This window comes from Crinia signifera, chromosome 1 (assembly GCF_055691185.1).
Source record: "Crinia signifera chromosome 1, ASM5569118v1, whole genome shotgun sequence".
Lineage (NCBI taxonomy): Eukaryota > Metazoa > Chordata > Amphibia > Anura > Myobatrachidae > Crinia > Crinia signifera.
In genome coordinates this window covers 250,209,147-250,230,800 of record NC_139217.1, presented here as the reverse complement: position 1 = coordinate 250,230,800, position 21,654 = coordinate 250,209,147, and the positions used below count along the sequence as shown (strand labels likewise).

Here is a 21,654-nt window from a genome sequence, read left to right as displayed (position 1 = left end):
GAAATAGAGGAGAAAAGTGTGGAAAAAGAATTTCTATCTGCGCCCAGGGATATGTTGGTATTCCTTTTTGTCTTTGTAAAGTATTGTGTATGGTAGGTGAACTATACTTACCAACAAGAACCTAGGCTGCAGTCAGTGCAAAGGTCATCACCTGAAAGAATTTGTTTTTAAGAATGTGTGGTGTGGGCTTCGTCGATATCCTGTTGTTTATCCTGCCCCGGGGATCGTGGATATTCCGCACCCCTCCACTCGCCCTCCGGAGCGCCTCCTGCCTCTTTTTGTGCTGCCCGCGGCTCTTGTCCGTGGCCTGCGTGGTCTGCTGAGACTGCCTGGGCCTTTTCTCCTCTGTGCTGCCGGGCGCCATCTTGGCTCCTTCATCTCTGGCGGCTCTGCTTTGGCCTTGTCTGGCGGCCGCGTCGGCGGGACCTGACGCTGGATGCGCAGCTGCAGCGGACATCTCCTTCGCCTGGTGCCCTATACAGTGGCCAGGGAACCGTGGAGGGAGTTGGTAATATTGGCACTCACTCCTGCTGTGTTTTTTCGGCTACAGCATGGGATTACTCTGGTGCTGATTTCTTCTGTCTAGAACCCCTCCTTGCCTGTGAGTGCATGCTGAGAAACTGTGAGCCTGCTTCTTCTCTCGTGCCTCCTTAAAGTGTGGCTGACATCTTGCTACTTATTAAACTGTGAGTGGTGACTTTCGACCTTCTCTGTTTCCTACACTGTGGATCATCTTTTTTGGGCCATGAAGTGTCCTCTGCAACAAATCCTCTGTTCCATTGCTACTTCAACTAGGAGACTCCTCCATTTGTTTGATATTCCAATAGTGGATACAATTTTTCCATGCTACAACATCTATGTCTGAGTGTGTTGTGGATCCCGTGCTCTGTCTGTCTGTATCCGAAGCTGACACCCTTTGCTGCCTTAATGCTGGATATCCTGTTCTGGTTCCTCCAAATATTCTAATACTACTGCTACTGGTTCCACTAATCTTCTACAAATTGTCCACTGTATTTGCAGGATGCCCTCCTGTTCGATTTTCTGCATGTTGGGACTTTGTACTTTCACTATGTGGAATATTGGCCGGACTAATGTATTATATTTAATTATACCACTTCATTGAGAATGCCATATTCACGATTATTAACTTTGTACCGGGTTATGTTTTTTTAAATTCATATCCTGCTGGGGTGTTGGCTCTGGGCCTTTCAGGAACCACAAGTACCATATATTGCACTGGACTATTTACGAGTCAGACTGGAGCTCAGTCACTATGCCTAAAATTGCTTTATTTCTCTCTACAGCGGGAGAGCTGGGTTTCCCCTAGCCAAGGTTGTTAATTCATTTAGTGTGTCCAAATTATTCCTTTGAACCACTGCGTCTGCTACATTACATTATACTTTGACTATTGCCCCTGTAGGTTCATTTAGCAATTATCCTTCAGTAGGATTGCTGTGTGGGTGGGTTGGGATGGGTGGAGTGGGTAGATTAGTTGTCGGTATAGGTTAGCTAAAGTAATTGTGGTTATATCCTGTTAGGGTGGTGTTCATCTGACTTTGGCTAAATACCCTAGTCTACTTCTTCCTATGTATAGTATATTTTTTTTTATCCGGCACAATAGACTTAGATAGTAGGTATAGATGTTTAGGGGGGGGGGGGGGGGGGGGGGGAGTTGTTGTATGGGATCCATGTATGCCTAGTTTGGGGTTATGTTATACAGGGTGGGGGGTTATAGGTTAGTTTGTTTTGGGTCGATGTGGTTGGTTTTGCTTTCTTAGTATTCTGGGTTCTAAGTAGGTTTTGTAGATTGGGGGGTGGTGGGATATTTTATTTTGGACGGTAGTGCAACTGACTATTGGCGGTTTTGTGTTTAATATTTTATTCTTTTCTGTATATAATGTAATATATGTTAATATTTAAATGCATATTCATATACTATGACTTCACATGTGTGGCCTTTTCCATTCTGATATCCACGAGAGCCCGGATGGCGCCTCCGGGTGATTGTGTGCATATTTTTGCCATGATTGGTCGATATTTGCTCTTCATATCCTTATGTTTTTGGGCATGTTTGTGCAAGTAAACTCCTATTTATCTTATGTATACAGATACGTCACTCCTGGTATATGTCTCTGTCATCGCATTACTGTCTGTTAGTTTATTTTATGTTCTTTTTATTTTTTTCTGTGAAACTCAATAAAAATTACTCAATTTAAAAAAAAATGTGCCTACGCACTGGGTATTTTTGCCTGGCGTGTCTTCAGATGGATGATGGGGAAATAGCTCGGCTGAAAATCACTTATCGCTTATACACACTGAGCTATTATTCTGCCATCCAAGTGATTTTTTTCCCAGGGGTGGACGATTTTCCATAGCAGGATGCTATTGAAAGCTGTCCACCCAGTCACTCATCTGCTGGTAATACCAGCAGATGAGCGGTGGTGGCCAGCGATGATGCGGGATCGGTGCTCATCGCTCAAAATCACCAAGTGTGTATAGGCCTTAAGGGAATTGGGAGGTAAATAGAAGGTCTGCCAAAGAGTATAGGGAAGAAAACATGTAACTCCAGTTAGGGATAAACCTTCTTTAGAATCTAAAATGAAAAAAAAAAGAGTCTGCTAAAGATCATCTGAAGTGACCAGGTTCGAAACCAACACCAGAGTTCTCCCCATCACATAATTACAGAGAGAATTCTGGTAATATGTTGTCCTGCAATAAAAGATGTTTAATCCTGGGAAATGACATTGGGCAGTATCTTATCAACATCTGAAGGTGAAATTTGCATGGGTAATAATGTAATTGCTTAATATAGGGAGCGAGTACGTTGCCAGTAAGGATGGCATTGTAGGCATCACACCGTGTGTCACAAATAAGAGGCTTCAGTATATTAATAACCGTAACAATTTCTTCCATACTGTAGCTATTGATCCAGTCGACATACTTGACTGATTTTGGGAAATTTTGGGTAGAGTGACCATCGCTATTTGAAAAGCATTTATAGGTTCTTGTAAATAAAGGGATTCCTTAACAATTTCAGTACCCCCATAATAGGGGTATTCAATATGGGATTCCGACTGTCGGAACATCCGGATGTTGAACGTCCGGCTGTCAAATGTCGGAAAGCAGGGGGTGTCGTAAACGGACGCAGATTGTTGAAAAACTGCAATTCGACAATTCGCGGCTCTTTTTCAGACTAAACAGATCAAGCTTGTTTTAAAGTCGGATCTGTTTTGTCGGAATACGCTTCTTAAGTGGTTGAGGATAGGTGGTCTTAAGTGGTCTTCTTTAGAAGATTTATCAGTCAAATTTAGTTTGGGCTTGTAAATATAGGAATGGACAGTTTTTTTTTCAATTTCCTTGTGAATTCGATATTTTCTCCCGTCAATACTATAATTTAACAGCCTACCAACATAATATAGGATTATCAGCATGCTCAGAATTATTGAAACTCTGGCCAGATGGGTCCCTTTGTGGTCTAATTAACTCTGGAAAGGAACTCCTTCTAGGTGAGGAGGTAATTGATATGGGTTAGTGTGCTAAGCAGGTATAATACTTCTTTAAGGAGTATAAAACTCTTCAAACTTCAACCAGCTGATCAATAATATGCCAGATATTCAACACTGATTGTTTCAATTTACGTGTCTGGGGGAACAATCTGTCCATTTCTAGAGGTGCACTAAGGTTGATATCTCCTCCAACAGTTGAGATTATGTGCACAAAGGTATGCAGTATAGCCAATATAAAAAAGTACACCTTAGGACAGGGCTGGGCAATTGCGGCCCTCCAGATGTTGATGAACTACACATCCCAGGATGCTTTGCATTAGTTTTGCTATGTGGCCATGCTGAAACTGATGCAAGGCATGCTGGGATGTGTAGTTCATCAACAACTGGAGGGCCGCAATTGCCCAGCCCTGCCTTAGGAGAACCAAATGTGTCTCCTGCAACATCTGCCCCAATCTTCAAAGATGCATCAAAACTTTCTTCCATGTATTAGGGGAGTTAATACCAGGAGCATACCTTTACTGTAGACCTAAACCTATATCAGGGAAGCAGAGCCGGCGCTACCCACTCAGCAGTTCCTGCAAAGCAGGTAGGCTCCAGGCTGAAGGAGGTGCTGTCCTCGCTCTGCAACACTGCTGTTGTCAGCTGTAGAGTGTCGAGCTCCTGCCCTGTCTGACAAGCTGAAGCGTCAGCCAGCGGCGACGACAGCGCTAAGTGCGGCTCAGCTCCCTCCTCTCCTCCCCCTCCTCCATGTACCTTCTGTGAGTGACAGCCACAGACCAGTGCTGTGCTGCTGGGAAGGTTACTGTCCAATGGCGTGTGGAGTTGCAGCCTGCAGCTCAGTGAATGGCTTGCTTGCAGGCTGCAGTGAAGTAGGAGGCGGGACAAAGATATGGGACTCAGACTGTGGGGAGAGAGAACCTGCAGGAGCAGCCAGTAGGCAACTCTGCCACCAGAAAAAGAGTAAGGCAGTACTTTATTTTCTATTTAGTAGTTCCATTTAAAGCAATGCAGGTGCTAAATGTGAATGCATAATATAAATATATATAAATAAATAAATATATATATATATATATATATATATATATATATATATATATATATATATATATATATATATATATATATATATAGTTGGATAGGTGTAGTCCTATTTGAAGAACACACCGCACGGCCCTCGAGGTCTTGTAAAGAAGGTGAATTTTAATCAGGCTGATTAAAATTCACCTTCTTTACAAGACCTCGAGTGCCGTGCGGTGTGTTCTTCAAATAGGACTACACCTATCCAACCCTGCATTAATTCTTGCAAAGGCACCGGGGCTATTAACCCCTGAGCAAGGAGTGCCGGATCGCCATCCTGTGTGTGTATATATATATATATATATATATATATATATATATATATATATATATATATATATATATATATATATATATATATATATATATATATATATATATATATATATATATATATATATGTGTTTTTTGGTAGGGCAGCACTTCCAAACACTGATGTCTCACGCTATATATATGTGTGTGTGTGTGCCTCTTTAATAGGGCCACCCCCCTTTCTGAAGTGCCTTGTGCCCCCGTATCGTTAATCAGACTAGTAGTATCCGTGGCTCTCTCTTACTTTATTCTCTTACTGATTTCCTGTATAAGTACAGCACTCCCCACAACAACAACTACATTATTTGTTGCAATATAAATCATGGGCACTTCATGTACTATTGTGTGGCGTAATTTGATTTGGAGGTACTGTTGTGTAGTTATGCCCCCTCCTTATGAGACCACACCCCTTTTTGTGGGCGCAAATTTATACTTTGCAGGGAGGCACCAAACACCCTAGCACCGGCCCTGCAGGGAAGTAAATAGAAAAGGGATCCATCCAAAAAGAAGAAACCAGACCGTGAAGGTATACCATGGTATAGTATTTCATGCCCTTCCATCCACTAGGGCATGGAGGGAAAATAAAATAGTATGCTGAGCGTAGTGATGCACCGCACCTGAAGCATCGCAAGCGCAGTGGAGATGTGGTGCACCGATATGGTGTCTATGTCGACTGTGTCCACATTCGGGTAAAAAAATTTAAAAACCACATGTCGACCTAAGCTCAAATCGACCTTCAGTTGGTGAACCTATGACCCATACCCACTGGGGAAGTAGCACTAAAAAATCTATGCATTAGTAATAAAGCAGACAAAATACAGTGTAAGGTAATCTCATTGTCTTTATTTAGCAAGGGAGGACAGGACAGGGGAGTCGAAAAATAGGCATAATTTGCATTAAAAAGTGTAAACACAAAAGGGAAATAAACAACCAAAACACAAGTATAATAAAGAGCTAAAATAAATGAGAGAACACAAACATATACTGAAATAATATCCACATGGTTAAGGCCAGGAGCAAAAAAAGACCTCTGGGAACAAAGCTTGATAAATACTCTACAACTAAACGAGAGCAAAGAACAAACTAGAACACACCCCTATGGAACCAGCTGAGTTTAGGAATAGACTCTGTAAACAGAAAAACCTATTATTAATTGAATACCCCATAGTATACTAGTAGTGAAAGCAGTAGTCTGTTGGATACAGACTTCTAGTATCATGATGAGATGCTCAACGTCATCGCATTATCCACCTATCGCATCGCATTATCCACGCACTACCCACGTCGGCGATGCATATTACTTTATTACTTTACATGTATTCCACGTCCCCTCGCGGGGCTCGCCATGCTCCGGGCTCGGTGGCTCGCTGTGCTCGCCACACTATCTGAAATCAACTCCACGCCGACGTGGATAGTGGGGGTATGAAAAGGTCGGAGGACGTGTACATCCGCCGCTCGCCACACTTCGGGTTGGCGTTGATACTGGGGGTGGCGTGGGGGTGCTTTTAACATTGTAAGCACCCATTACAGTGCTTATACAATTAATAATCTTATAGGGGGGCCATTTAACATTGAAAACACCCATTAGGGTGCTTATACAATTTAAAATCGTATACCATTGTATATGGCATACAATGCGATGGTATACGATTTTAAATTGTATAACATCGGGTGCCATCGCGTAACATCGCATCGCATACCATTGTAAGGCTTATGGTATGCGATGCGATGGGCGCCGTGCTGGGAAACAAGTACCGTGATAAACAACCAGCCAAACGGCTCCTACCTGCCATGTCACAGGCTGAGTTTGACAGGAGCTGATTGGCTGGCTGTTTATCACTCTCCATTTTATCAACCCGATGTATGTCTCCCTAATGACCCAATACATTGTATATCCACATTTTTGGGCAGTAACTGGCTGTTCTTCTTTTGTGACTGTTCCCTCAGCTGCACTGTATACACTGTATTATTTTTATTATATATATATATATATATATATATATATATATATATATATATATATATATATATATAAAAAAAGAGCGTCTGCCTCATGAATATGCACGGCGCTGGGGACCAATAGTGCTCACTGCTGCCTAAGTAACATTACAGACCCGTTCAGACCGCAAAAAAAACGGGTCTGAAACGGGTAGGACCCTGCTATTCTACCGTTTCCAAAAAACATTTTTTTTGGAAACTGTATAATCACTCTGCACCTTTCAGACCGCACAGATTACTGTTTTAAAACTGTTTAAAATCTGCAAAATACCATTTTTTAGTGCTGTCTGAAAGGGGCATTAGATTTTTCATCTCTTTATCAGTATAGTTTTTAGTTTAAATACTGGTTCTCAGAACCTCTTTGTCCTTATGGCATGTCCAGGTTTTACGGTTCTATGAGAGGAGCTAGATTTAGGGGGGTATTCAATCTGGGGGCCACGGCTGTCGAGCTGGCTTGAGAGCCATGACCAAGTCCCGTTCTTGGTTAGCTCGACCGAGAACAAGATGGTGGGATTCAATGTCCCGCCTGCTGCCGGGTGAGAAGGGCGTGGCCGCGAGAAGTGGTCGGGAATAGTCGAGCTGCGGCTGTGAGCTTGGCTCGGGCTCGTTCTGCAAGATCCCCTGCTCAATGCTGTCGAGGAAGACAGCATTGAATAGGGTCCGGCGGCCATCTCCCCCAACGGGAGATGCTCGCCGGTGATTGAATATCCCCCTCATTCAGAATTTATATCCAAATAAAACCGAGAATGCTAAACAAATTGCTCCAACCCCAAAATATTCTCCTACTACAGTATATTATAATAGGTTTTGAGCAGTATCAAAATGTGCTATTGGCTACTTTTGAAAACTAGTTTCAGGGAGATTATAGTTGGTAATAATTTGCAAAGTGCTCCATTGAGGGGGCATGTCATGCTCCACCTAAAGGGCGTGTCTAGTTCCATATATGGAAAGATTGTGAAAAGAGATTGTGAACGTGGCACCTAGAAGCGTGGGTGTGTACGGCTACATCTGAGAGGAATCTTTTATGTTAGTAAGAGCTACTGTACTTGGTAAAGTGCTGGGAAATGGTGCTGATGATTCAATGTAAATGTATCTAGCTCTCATTCCTTGTTCCCTGAAAAATGTAACAGTGTAATGTGGGCTAGTTGACATGAGGGAGAGAGGGAGATTGCTGTTATTTCAGGGAGTCTCCTGCAGAATGCTGGAGGGTAGGCAACTATGGCTAGAAAATATCAATAAATGTATAGAACCCCTTGAAAAAGCAACGCTAACCCTAAGTACTTCATAATAATACTGTTAAGTAAGAATCTTTGGTCTTGACATTAGTGATAATCTCTCCTTAAGAAACTCTTCAGTATTGGGTGCACTGGAACAACTTTGTTGCCCGCTAAACACAGTTCAGATGCTCTTCTGAGACATATAATAACTGCTCATATACCCAAATAATTGTTAACAAAACCTCTGTTCAGGACTATGAGATGAAGGGATTATTTTCCAAATAGCAGGACACCGCAAGCACAGTCTGCGTACTATGGCTTCTCAAAACTAGGAGTTGGGTTTCTGCTGTTTACAGGATTTGCTGCCATAGAGTGACATCCCGGTAATAGATTGCTGTGACTATCACAGCTGTGCAGCTGACACACAGAATAAAAGACTAAGAAATAAGCAATCAGTGGGCTTATTGTAACGAGTTATGGGTACACGAGTAACCACATCCGTTATGTCTCTCCTGAAAAAGTAAAATATGCAAATAAGCTAAAAATTGCCTATATGAATACAAATATTATGTGTATGTTAATATTACTTGTATTAGCTTTTTTTTTTTTTGCAATCCTTTTTGCCTATTTGCATTTTTTTTCCTTTGTGTTTAACATCATGTTTTACAAGATAGGCTACTTTTCAGAAAATTTCACAATGGATTGAATATACTTCTAAAAATTGTAATTCTTTCAGTGTTTACACTATTGATGTTCGTTTTAGGGCCAAAAGTGCATGTGTAGTAGCAACATGCATGATTCAAAAGCAGATTTTAAACCTCTTTTTTGTTAGGTTATTATATATCCATAAAACAGTTTATCTACATTAACCAAATACCTAATGCAAAACCTGAGCAAGTAAGGAGAGTTACTCTAATCAGCAGACTGCTGTGATGAATCAGTGGTAAGGGTCTGGCATGGTTAAGTAGTATGCATAGGTGTGCTAAGGGGGGTGCCTGGTGTGCCCACACCCTAATGACTGGCATCCACTCACAATCACCTGTTGCAGTTATCACCAAGTACTGCCGCCCCACTTCTTCTGTGGCGCCTGCGTGTGAAGCGGAGGTGGGGGCCGTCCAATCCCGTGTGGTGTGTGTTGCAGAGGACGGAGGTGTTGGAGGCCGGGTGGTGTTTGTGGCGTTGGGGTGTCGAATGCCGGCTGGTGTGTTTATTTTTTTCCTGGCAGTGCACACCGTATTTACCAACATCGGTTTGTGAAAAATCTCTCGTGCCAAACAAATCATTACCTGTCTAATTCATATACTAATGAAATTGTTGTTACATGCTACCTACTATATCGATTAGCATTGCATATTAACTGACCTCATGGGATTGTCCCAAGCCTACTCCTGAAGCACAAAACCTTTGAGGCTTGGGTGGAGGCACATTATAGTTATTCAAAATCCGGCTGGGATAACTTCCATTACATTTATTAAGCTTTTATGAGTAAGTCCGCAACAACCTAGACAATGGAACTGTCGTAGACGTGGTCTTCCTGGATTTTGCTAAGGCTTTTGATTTGCATGTCACATAAGAGGTTGATAAATAAAATAGAGGATTTGGGACAAGGGGTAAAGATTTGTAGATGGGTAGGAAACTATCTGTGGAATAGAGAACAGAGAGTGGTTGTAAATGGTGCAGTATCAAGTATGATACCAGTACTAAGTGAAGTGCCACAGGGGTCGGTGCTAAGGCTCCTTTTATTTAACATATTTATTAACAATATTGGGGCGGGTATACTCAGCCAAGTTTCCATCTTTGCTGATGACCCAAAACTGAACCTAGTAATTAGAACAAACCATGATATCTCCCCGCTTCAGAGTGAACTTAATAAACTAGAAAAGTGGGCAAAAGAATGGAAAATGAGGTTCATTGTGGATAAATGCAAGGTAATGCATCGTGGGGAGACATAAACAGTGTGCTAGTTATAACCTAAGCTGGGTTACTATGGGTATATCAGATCTGGAAAAGGATCTAGGAGTCCAAATTGAAAACAAACTGGGGTGTAGTGCTCAGTGTCACGTAGAAACAAATAAGGTCAACCGGATACTAACGTGTATAAGAAGGGGTATGGAGACTAGGAACTCAAATGTAATTATGCCACTCTACAAAGCATTGGATAGACCGCATCTAGAATATGGAGTACGATTCTGGTCCCCGCACTATTAAAGGGACATCCTAGAGCTGGAAAAAGTCGAAAGGAAAGCAAAAAAGCTAATAAAGGGGTTGGAGAATTTAAGTTATGAAGACAGATTGAACGAATTTGGATTGTTTATGCTAGAAAAGAGACATTTAGGGGAGACATGATAAACTACAAATATATCCAGGGCCAATATTAGGAACAGTCAGGCATACTTTTTGCTTTGAGGAAGGACTCTAGGACCGTGGGCATGCATTTAGACTAGAGGAAAGATGATGATGTTGTTCCCTTACAAAAAGGAGAGGTGGTGTTGGCAGACACAATAAATACATTTTAAAATAAGATTGGACAAACATTTATTGGGTAAAAACATCCAGGGGTACAAACAACAATTATAATCCATCTTTAAATAAATCAGAATACACACCGTATAATACGGGATGTAGCAAATAGATCATACTCGCTCACCAAGGTTGAACTCGATGGACGCACGTCTTTATTCGGCCTTAACTACTATGTAACCTGTAAGAACACACTAGCACAGATGAGGTAAGCAACAACTTTAAAAGTTCATCATTATTCGACCATTGGGCCATCCGATGATCACTGCATTCAGTTTGTATTGGCCAATGCACAGCGTCCGCAATAAAAGTGATAAACAATCGAGAGAGCACTTCTGTTCCACATCTATACTACCATCAGAATTAAGGAGTGATATGTCACATGGCATGATTGAGGCACGATTTATTTTAAGCTATAAACAAGATTTTTATTTTTCATTTTCGCATGGTATGGTTAGTAACCATTCCTAAACAGAGATACTTTCATATTTGGCAATAAGTTTGAAACAAAATAAGATTTGTCCAAGCTCAGCCACATACTGTTATGCCACGTACACATGGGGCGACACTGGCCTCCGTGCTGAGCGATGTGCTAAGCACAGATCGCTCAGCACATCTCGCGGCACTAGCGATGCCCCCCCTACGATGCTGAGTGATCTGTGCAGAGCGGGGTTTTGCCTATTGTTTATAGGCAAAACCCAACAATCTAGGAAAGACAGTGCAAGTAATGTCTCTCCGTGCTGGCCATAGCGACACGTGGCACCGCACATTGCTGTCGCCCAGGGCCATACACACTGAGAAATCAGTGCTCCATTTCGAAGACAGATTGCTTAGAAATGGGGCTGAAATTGCCACAGGTGTATCCCCATTTACAGAGTACTAACTTGCATTGACTTGTTGAATTAGATATAATTCCCCCCCCCCCCCCCCCCTGCATTGCAAGCACTGGTAAATAGGTAGATGTGATAATGGTCGAAACAGCATATGGTCACCATGATTATTTAAATTATTTTGTACTTTTTCATTCTTTACCACACATGTGCACTGCGATTGTGAACAGTAAAGTACCTGAAACATGGCGAGCAAAGTGGTACGCTAATTGGGGGTCTATGTGCTACAAGATAAAAATGGACACCCTGCTTGTTGACCTAGACACTGTCAATCTACTACCCCTTTCACATCGCAAATGCTAGGTCGCACCCAGGATTTGTACACTGGTCCGTCCTGGGAGGGACCCGGCATTTGTGAGGTAAAGCTCCCTTAGCGACCCGGCAATAAGCTGGGTCGCTGACATCACACGAGGGGTGGGATGGAACAATGGCGCATCGTTGTGGGGTCCATTTTAACATCTAATCAAGATGTACATATGCAATCTTACACATTTGGAAGATCATGATTATTTACTTATATTATTATAATTTTTTAGCCCAAAAAACATTAGACTAACTTTTTTCTATGTGATGTATACACTCCCAGCTCTTTAAATTACACAAAAGATATAATTAGAATTTCAGCCAAAAGTCTTTTATCGGTCGATGTTTTGAGGGGTTTTTATACTGTGTGTAACATGCTGTGTTTTTTTTTTTTTTTTACCATAGCAAAGTTTATTGCTGTATAACATTTTATCATATGACCACTAGATGGCACTGTATGACAGTAATTGGGAAGTTAACATTAAGCAAAGACCTGTTTGTTACACAGATGGCTGCCAAGAAAGGAGTGATTTTAAGTAGAATAGTTTGCTAATTAGCCTTTTTGCAGTTTAACAAAAATGCACTGTGGCCTTGTTTTTTATTTTTATAATTTTTTTTAAAGCAGGATGTAAGCGTAGCATTTCTGTGTTTTTTTTTTTATATTTAAAGGCCACTTTTCTTCAAATAAAAATAATGACCTGTTTTTATTTCTTTTTGCAGTTTGCAGGAGTTGCTTGGTGAAATATTTGGAAGAAAATAACACCTGCCCCACATGCAGAATTGTCATCCATCAAAGCCACCCTCTACAGTATATAGGGTAAGTGAAACCCTTGACATTGGGAAGTCAAAATGATGGTGTGTTTTGGTCTCTCCCATCGTTAGGACTGTGTGTGTAAAATGCTCACCTTGTGTGTCCTCTGAAACATTGTACCAGTTTATTACTTTACAGGAAATTGTTTTTCTGAAAAATATGCACATTTACAAGAAAAGACATAAAAAGAGAGGGATGGGCGCTGAAGAGAAATAGGAGGAAAATGAGAGAGAAAACTCAAAAGCCATTAGCTAGTGTATAACATCTACATTATTCATTATACAATCCCTGTAAAAAGTTGAAATGTCATTTAATACTAAACAAAATTTACTTGGCAGTGGAGGTCCACCATTGGCAAGTGCATACACACTTGCCAATGCTGGCAGGCGATGAACAACGGTGTGGGGAGGGGGGAGCAGAAGCCATGCTGTGGATTGCTACCTTGTCTGTGTATGCACAGATGACGGATCGGGTGGTTAACCACCCACGGGAGCTTGCATCGTCTGGCGCGGGTGTGTACACACTGGGCGATATAATGAGCACCATCACTACATCGCTAATTTTATCGACCAGTGTGTACGCGGCTTAGAAATTTCCATTATCCATCTGGACTTTTAAAAATTCTGATGTAGGGTTTAATTTAAAATGGTAAAGTACTAAGAGGTAGTAAATTAGTCACCTGTGCTCAGACATGGATATCCTTTAAAACGAGATATAATGGAAGAGCTTGTGAGTTTTTAACATAATAGTCAAGTCTTAGCAGCTCAATATAAATGACAAGCATACTATTATGAAATCTATTAGGTTCTAGTGCTTTAAACCCCATCTTCCACTGTTGGTAAAGCGCAACCAGTTCTAAAAGTGTGTGTCCTAATGTTTGCATCCTATCTGAATGTTAACGGCGTTTAGTCAGTGTTTATTCACTGGAATAATGAGTAAAACGTAATTTTAGAAAGACATGTTCAGTAGCAGAAATTAGTAATATTTTAAGAAAAGCTTATGACTGATTCCTGTAATTTGTAGACGAGCATGGATACATATAAGGTATTCTGACTGTCTGGATGTGGTCAGGATCCTGACAGTATACCGACTGCAGTATCCCAACACTCAGAATCCTGATTTTGACCGTTGTGATGCTGCTGTCGACATCCTGACCATCGGAATAGTAACTGCCGGGATTTCATACCCAACACTGAATGTGTTTCCACAGAATATAACATATTTATTATTATTAACAGTTTCTTATATATCGCACACATATTCCGCAGCACTTTACAGAGCATAGTTGAAAATTCACATCAGTCCCTGCCCCAGTGGAGCTTACAATCTATATTCCCTACCACATGTACGCGCAGACACAGACATTCATTCTAGGGTTAATTTTTTTGTTAGGAGCCAAATAACCTACCTGTATATTTTTGGATTGTGGGAGGAAACCGGAGCACCCGGAGGGAACCCACGCAAGTACGGGGAAAATATACAATCTCCGCACAGTGAGGGCCATGGTGGGAATCAAACCCATGATCTCAGTACTGTGAGGCAGTAATGCTAACCATTACATCATCCGTACATATTAACATAACATAGAAGTGTCTCTTACCTAGGTACTTACTTGACAAACTGCTTCTGCATTTGTATTAATATATAGTCAAGCACATAGGTGAATCTAGAAATATGGTAATGTTTGGTCCCAGAGCCAAATACTGAAGCAGGTTTGACCTTTTGCGCTTCGAAAAGGGTGTCTGGCCTCATGGTAAGGAGGCGTGTCATCACAAAAAGGGGCGTGGTATTACACATTAGACCACACACCGTAATGCCCATTACACATTCTAGCAAACTACATAATACCCATTACAAATAAAGCCACACGCCGTAATGCCAGTTACACATAAGACCACTCACCATAATGCCCATTACACATTGTGCCACACATCATGATGCCCATTACATACTATTTAACAAACCGTCATGCCATAACATATTTGACACATAAGTGGCGCTTACCTATATGCTCATTGCTAGGGGGTTCTTGCTTGATGCCAAGGGGGCTTCATGCTTGTTGCCAAGGGGGAGTACATGCTTGTTGCCAAGAGGGAGTTGTTAAATGCTCATTGCATATGGGGAGTGAAATTGCTCGTTGCCGGGGGGCAGGGTTGCCTAACCTCCCGGAATGGCCGGGAGAGTTCTGGAAATCTGGTACCCTCCCGCAAAACCGCCTGACTCCCGCACCCCCCATGGCGGGGGTCAAACTATTCGCCGTTTTAGCCCTGCCCACCGCAGTGCAATGCCATAAAAACCGGCATTGCACGTTGGGGGCGTGGCTAAAACAGTGCTATTGCTCATGTGGCTCTGTCCCCTCCCAACCCCTTTTCACTTCCGGTGCGTGATATTGGTGGCCGCTCCTGATTGGCTGCCGGACTGTGAGCTCCTATTGGCTCACAGTCCAGCGGGAGTATTGAAGACTGTGACTATACAGCTGGGCAGCACACAGCTCTTTCTGCCCTGCTCTCATTTCTTTAGATAGTGTGTGTGCAGCGGCGGCAGGCGGTCTAATGGGTGGTGCGGTGCACCCCCGGACCACCCCGTACCTTCGCCTATGGTCAAGCAACAAGTGTTAGTACAGTAAGTCTGTTCGCAATACATTTCTTTTAAAACAAAAAAATTATTCCAGATAAAATATTACACATTATAACACTTCTAACACTTTAGACTCCTTTTCCCTATTACGGTCTATGAAAAACTTTTACTTGGCCATAAGTAGTCATTTTTATGCCTTTAGAGTTTACTTAAGGTACATCTGCATAGGTGTAAGAGAGGAGTATTATAATCCAAAAGTTAATGCATATCATGATAAATTTTACAACATAATTTTCTTACTAAAACAATACATTTCCTACCAATTTTCATTTGCCTTTTCAGTCATGACCGAACAATGCAAGATATCGTTTACAAACTGGTTCCTGGTCTCCAAGAAGGTGAGGTTTTTTTTTCCTACACTAGAAACACACCTTTGTGTGTATTATATAAATTGTCAGGCTGTGTTCACATACTGTACATCTAGCCTGCTTGGGGTTACACAGCCCATCTTAATCACACCATGGCTGGACTCTGTAGTGTTGAGCGTCTTTTTGTGTTACTTTTTAATTAAAATGCTTTCCTGGAATTCCATTATCATTTGAATCAGCAGAAGCTTCTTGAGCTTCCTCCCTCAACAATGAAAATAAGACACATGTTCCGCAAAATAAGATGGCCAGAGTTATTAGAGTTGCATGAGACTTGCTGGATCAGTTACGCTATGCATTTTGCGGTGCGTGGTGTATTGAGGCAAGATGTATGAGGACACATTTATGTGTGTGTGTGTGTGTGTATATGTATATATGTATGTATGTATATGTGTGTGTGTGTGTGTGTGTGTATATATATATATATCTATCTATAAAGAATTGGCAAACATTCAGTCTCTGCATATGTGTGTGTGTGTGTGTGTGTGTGTGTGTGTGTATGTATATATATTTCTTCTACGATCCCAATGGGAGCCATTACCTTAGGATTTCATCCCCTTCCTTGTAGTTAGACAGGCTACTTTTTTCTCCAGGTCCCTCCCCCTGTAGGTATAAATCCCTGCTCCTCCTCTTGTGTTAGTTAGCTGAGCAGTAGTGTTTGATTATTTCAAGGCTCACCTTTAGATACAGGGTTCACTCTGGGGGTGAAGCACATGGGAGCGTGACTCTCTGTGCGGTGCCTTTCCATGACCATAGCAGCGCTTAAACAGAGGAGCCGGTAAAATCGTAAGTCTCCATTGCAAGTATTGATGCGGTAGCTGTGGCACTGCTGCCGGCGTCCACGTCGTGCTTCACTTCCACCTTCCGGAGGGACTACGTTTACCAGGGGACTGTGCAGCAGCCATGATTCCCGGCGCTTCCAGTTTCCTGCTGAAGATACTGAAGCCGGTAAGACTACATTTCCCAGATGCCCTGGCGCGTCTGCACGCTTCTTCAGATTCACTAATGAAGAAGAGATCGACTTCCTTGAAAGACTATTTGCAACTACTGGGCATGATGTCCTCCACCATTGGAGTCATACCTTGGGCCCAGTGGAGAATGAGAACCCTTCACTGGACAGTGTTGCCTTACATAAAAAGGGACATTGCAAAGAGAGGTTATGTCAATTTAAGTGTCAAGGTCAGGGAGTCACTAAGATGGTAGACCCATCCCGAACTAGAAGGCAGAGCCACGTTTTTACAACTACCAAGTTTCCTTATCCTAACGACCGATGCAAGCCAATCAGAATGGGGAGCTCATCTAGAAGGGTAAACTGTCCAAGGGTCTTGGACAAGAATAGAGGCCTCAATGTCATCAAATTGGAGAGAAGCGGAGGCTGTGTGGAGAGCAATCAGTGCACTTACACATCAAATCAAAGGATCCCACCTAAGGGTGTTCTCCGACAATACGTCAGTAGTTGCTTACTTAAATCACTAAGGGGGGACTTGGAGCAAGTCCCTGATGCTGGTAATTTCAAAGATCTTGGTGTGGGCAGAGGAGAACCTGATGTCCCTTACAGCAGTATTCGTACCAGGCAAGGAGAAAACTCTAGCCTATTTTCTCAGCAGGAACAATGGAGAATGGGAATTGGAACGGCGAAGTCTTCAAGGAAGTAGTGCGAAGGTTTGGGAAATCAGGTATTGATCTTGATGGCTACACGCATCAACAAGAAGGTCAACAAATTCTTCTCAAGATATTATCTGCCCCAGACCTCAGTCGTAAACACTTTTTCAGTCCGATGGAACTGCCGATTGGGGTACCTCTTTCCTCCCTTTTCCTTTTATCGAGTCCTCAAGAAGGTCATAGAGGATCAGGTGGAAGTGATCATAATCCTTCCATTTTGGCAAAGAAGAGAGTGGTTTGCCACAGTCCTGAAGTTGACCGTGCAAGAGCCCTGGACTCTCCCTCTGATTCCAGACCTTCTGTCACAAGGCCAGGTGATGCATCCAGACTCGGCGGCATTATCATTGATGGTATGGAGATTGAAAGGAATGCGTTAAAACTTAAGGCTTATCGGATCAAGTCATACAGTTGTGTTTAAAATTATTCAACCCCCAATGCTGTAAAGGGGTTTAGGGACTATAGTGTACATTTGGAATTGTATTCAGAATGAAATCCTACAAGGACGTTTTAAAGAACCAAATGCAACTAAACTGACATCAATTGTTTATATAACACAGTAGTAAATGTGTATTTTGTGGTTTCTTCATTGCCACAATTATTCAACCCCTTAAAGACTACCACTCTGAAGAAGAGAGGTTAATTCTGGTGTTTTCAATCAGGTATTGAAAACACCTGTGGATGTCACCGAGCACCAATCAAGCATAATAAGCACCAATTAGGCAGCTTTAAAATGACTGTGATACTCAGCTCCTTCTAGACATTTACTGGTGTGGTTACAAACATGGTGAAGTCAAGAGAATGGTCCAGGAAGACAAGAGAAGAGGTGATTTGTCTTCACAGGAAGGGCAATGGCTATAAGAAGATTGCAAAGAAGTTAAACATACCAAGAGACACCATAGGAAGCATCATTCGCAAATTCAAGGCAAAGGGCACTATTGAAATGCTACCTGGTCGTGGAAGAAAGAAGATCCTGACTTCGACTGCTGTGCGCTACCTGAAGCGTAGAGTGGATAAAAGTCCCCGTGTGACTGCTGAGGAACTGAAAAAAGATTTGTCAGATGTGGGTATAGAAGTTTCAGCTCAGACAATAAGGCGCACACTACGTAATGAAGGTCTCCATGCCAGAACCCCCAGGCGCACCCCCTTGCTGTCTCCCAAGAATAAGAAGAGTCGACTGCAGCATGCCAAAAGTCATGTGGGCAAACCACAAAAGTTGTGGGATAGTGTTCTGTGGACTGATGAAACAAAATTAGAACTGTTTGGGCCCATGGATCAACGCTATGTTTGGAGGAGGAAGAACAAGGCATATGACGAAAAGAACACCTTGCCTACTGTGAAGCATGGCGGAGGGTCAATTATGCTTTGGGGCTGTTTTGCTTCTGCAGGTACAGGGAAGCTTCAGCGTGTACAAGGTACCATGAATTCTCTTCAGTACCAGGAGATATTGGATGAAAATGTGATGCAGTCCGTCACACACCTGAGGCTTGAGAGACGTTGGATTTTTCAACAGGACAATGATCCCAAGCATACCTCCAAGTCCACTAGAGCATGGTTGCAGAGGAAAGGCTGGAACATTTTGGAGTGGCCATCGCAGTCACCAGACTTAAATCCAATTGAGAACCTCTGGTGGGACTTAAAGAAAGCAGTTGCAGTGCGCAAGCCTAAGAATTTGACTGAACTGGAGGCTTTTGCCCATGAAGAATGGGCGAAGATACCCGTAGATCGCTGCAAGACACTTGTGTCGAGCTATGCTTCACGTTTAAAAGCTGTTATAACTGTAAAAGGATGTTGTACTAAGTACTAAGATTGAATGTCACTTGGGGGTTGAATAAAAACTAATAATGATGTGAGCACAGAAAAGACATTTGTGGTTATTTCATTATAAACTTAAGTTTATATTTCTCTGACCTACAAGTGCCTCTTTCATGTAAATGTAAGCAAGATGACTGAATGATCAAAATCAATGTCAAACTGGCCAAAACATTCAATTTCAGTGGGGGTTGAATAATTTTGAAGACAACTGTATCTATATTCCTTCAAGCTAGGAAAGAGGTATCCTCTCTAGCATACTATAGAGTTTGTATAGAGTTAACTGGAGGGGTTCAGAGGAAATGGTCAATGAAGTTCCCACATCTGAAGTTCTTCAAGGATAGCCAGTCCTCGATGGACTGGCTATCTCAACTTTAAAAGTACAAATTTCAGCACTTAGTGTCCTATTAGATAGGAATTGGCAGAAGAAAGTCTCATAATAAGATTTAATAATGCAATCAAGAGATTAAGACCCCCGGTAAATAATTTAGTGGCGTCGTGGGCCCTAAACCTAGTGTTGAAAGCATTAATGAAGAGTCCGTTTGAAGCTCTATCTGAAATACCTCTAAAACATTTGACTTGGAAGATTGTTTTTCTTGTGGCAATAACATCTGCTAGAAGGGTGAGCGAGATGCAAGCCCTCTGGGCAGAAGAGCCATACTTTAATATACTACCAGAAAAAGTAGTACTAAGAACTAACCCGAGTTTTTTTTTTTACCCAAAGTTGTTTCAGCATTTCACATTAATCAATAAATTTCTTTGCCTGCATTTTATCCTAATCCTGAAAATGAAGAAGAATTATGGAACAAATTAGACGTAGTAAGAGGTATTGCTATTTACTTGGAAAGACTTAAAGCAGTGGTTCCCAAACTATGCGCCTAAGCTCCCTGGGGTTCCTCGGAGCACTTGCAGGGGGTGCCTCAGGTTGGTGGTCCAGAACCAATTCAGATTATTTATGGCCAATGAAACAGGCAAAATCAGTGCTTGGGGCTTCCAATTATAAAATATGTGGGAAAACAGAAGTGAATTGTGTTCCTCACCACATAACTGGACATAAGGATGAAATTTAAGCACAACTTATTTCATTTAAAAAAATATATATATTCTTGGTAACTCTTGGTCTAGGGGTGCCCTGAAAAATATTCCGATACTCTAGGGTGCCGGGATTCAAAAAAGTTTGGAAACCTCTGACTTAAAGAAATAAGAAGGTTCAACAATGTGTTTGTAATATCAGAGGGAGACTAGAGAGGATTAGCTCCTACTAAAAAGACAATTTCAAGATTTTATTTTATTTATTAACAGTTTCTTATATAGCGCAGCATATTCCGTTGCGCTTTACAAAGGGGACAGTGATACAACAAAACAGGGTATTTACAGACAGTCAAAATGTAGGTAGGTATGCACGCCAAGCAAAAATGATATCCAGCAACCTTTAAATGAGCCGGTGCCCTCCACTGACAGTTTGCCACTGTCAATATGCAATTTTCCTGGGTGACGGCGGCAAAACAGGGTATTTACAGTCAAAATGTAGGAGGGATGGATAAGAGAACTCATTACTTTCGTCTACAAATTGGAGTAGAAAGAAGGGTACTTGTTTCCTAGCACGGCGCCAGTGATAAAAATTGTATCCATATCTGTCATATGTCCTACTTGCTTTGTATTTTATGCCTAGCATACTTTCTTTGCTAATTTGATTGTATGATTGCAGATGTTAACCCCCCCATCCCACACTTGTACCCTTGTATCCCTGTTACCCTTTTTCTTTTTTCTGTATCCCCCCCCTAAAATTGGATTCAATAAAAATATTGATGTTAAAAAAAAATTGTATCCATCGGGACCCCAAAAAATTGCGTCGATCGCGCGATTTTTACATTGGAATCAATGTAAAATGGTCCCAGAGACCCGGTTTTACATTGGCCCCAATGTTAAATGCCACCCAGACCCCAATTTTTATTGTTGCCCAACTCTGATGGGTCAAATGCCCCCCCATTGTTAACGCCACCCCACGATGAACGCCAACCCAAAGCATGGCGGCGGTACGCGTCCTCCGACCTTTTCATACCCCCACTATCCATGTCGGCGTGGAGTTGATTTTATATAGTGTTGCAAGCGCAGCGAGCCACCGAGCCCGAAGCGTGGCAAGCGGACGCGCATTACTTCACAGATATTACGCGTCCCCTCGCAGGGCTCGCTGCGCTCGCCACGCTTCGGGCTCGGTGGCTCGCTACGTTCGCCACACTATATAAAGTCAACTCCACGCCATCGTGGATAGTGGGGGTATGAAAATGTCGGAGGGCGCGTAACGCTGCGCTCGCCACGCTTCGGGTTGGCGTTCATCGTGGGGTGGCGTTAACAATGGGGGGCATTTGTCATGTAAAATATATATATATACAATGAAAAATTGAGTCCATTGGCCCATTTAACATTGTTTCCTATGTAAAATCGCGTCCATCGCATCGGTCGCATCGCATGCCTTAACTTAAGGCATGCGATGGATGGGATTTTTTCATTGTGGGGGGAAAAGGCTAAAAATAGCCCTAAAATCAC

General features: G+C 42.2%; 1 protein-coding gene across 2 annotated transcripts in view; it reads left to right on the top strand.

Moving 5' to 3' along the window:
• Positions 1-21,654, top strand: part of PCGF3 (polycomb group ring finger 3) — a 93,534-nt gene that overhangs the window by 56,448 nt on the left and 15,432 nt on the right. For both annotated transcript variants that reach the window (XM_083179999.1, XM_083179991.1), the window contains exons 3-4: positions 12,544-12,640; positions 15,554-15,609. In XM_083179999.1, coding sequence (XP_083036125.1) covers positions 12,544-12,640; positions 15,554-15,609 — 153 coding nt within the window. The remainder of the gene's footprint in view (positions 1-12,543; positions 12,641-15,553; positions 15,610-21,654) is intronic.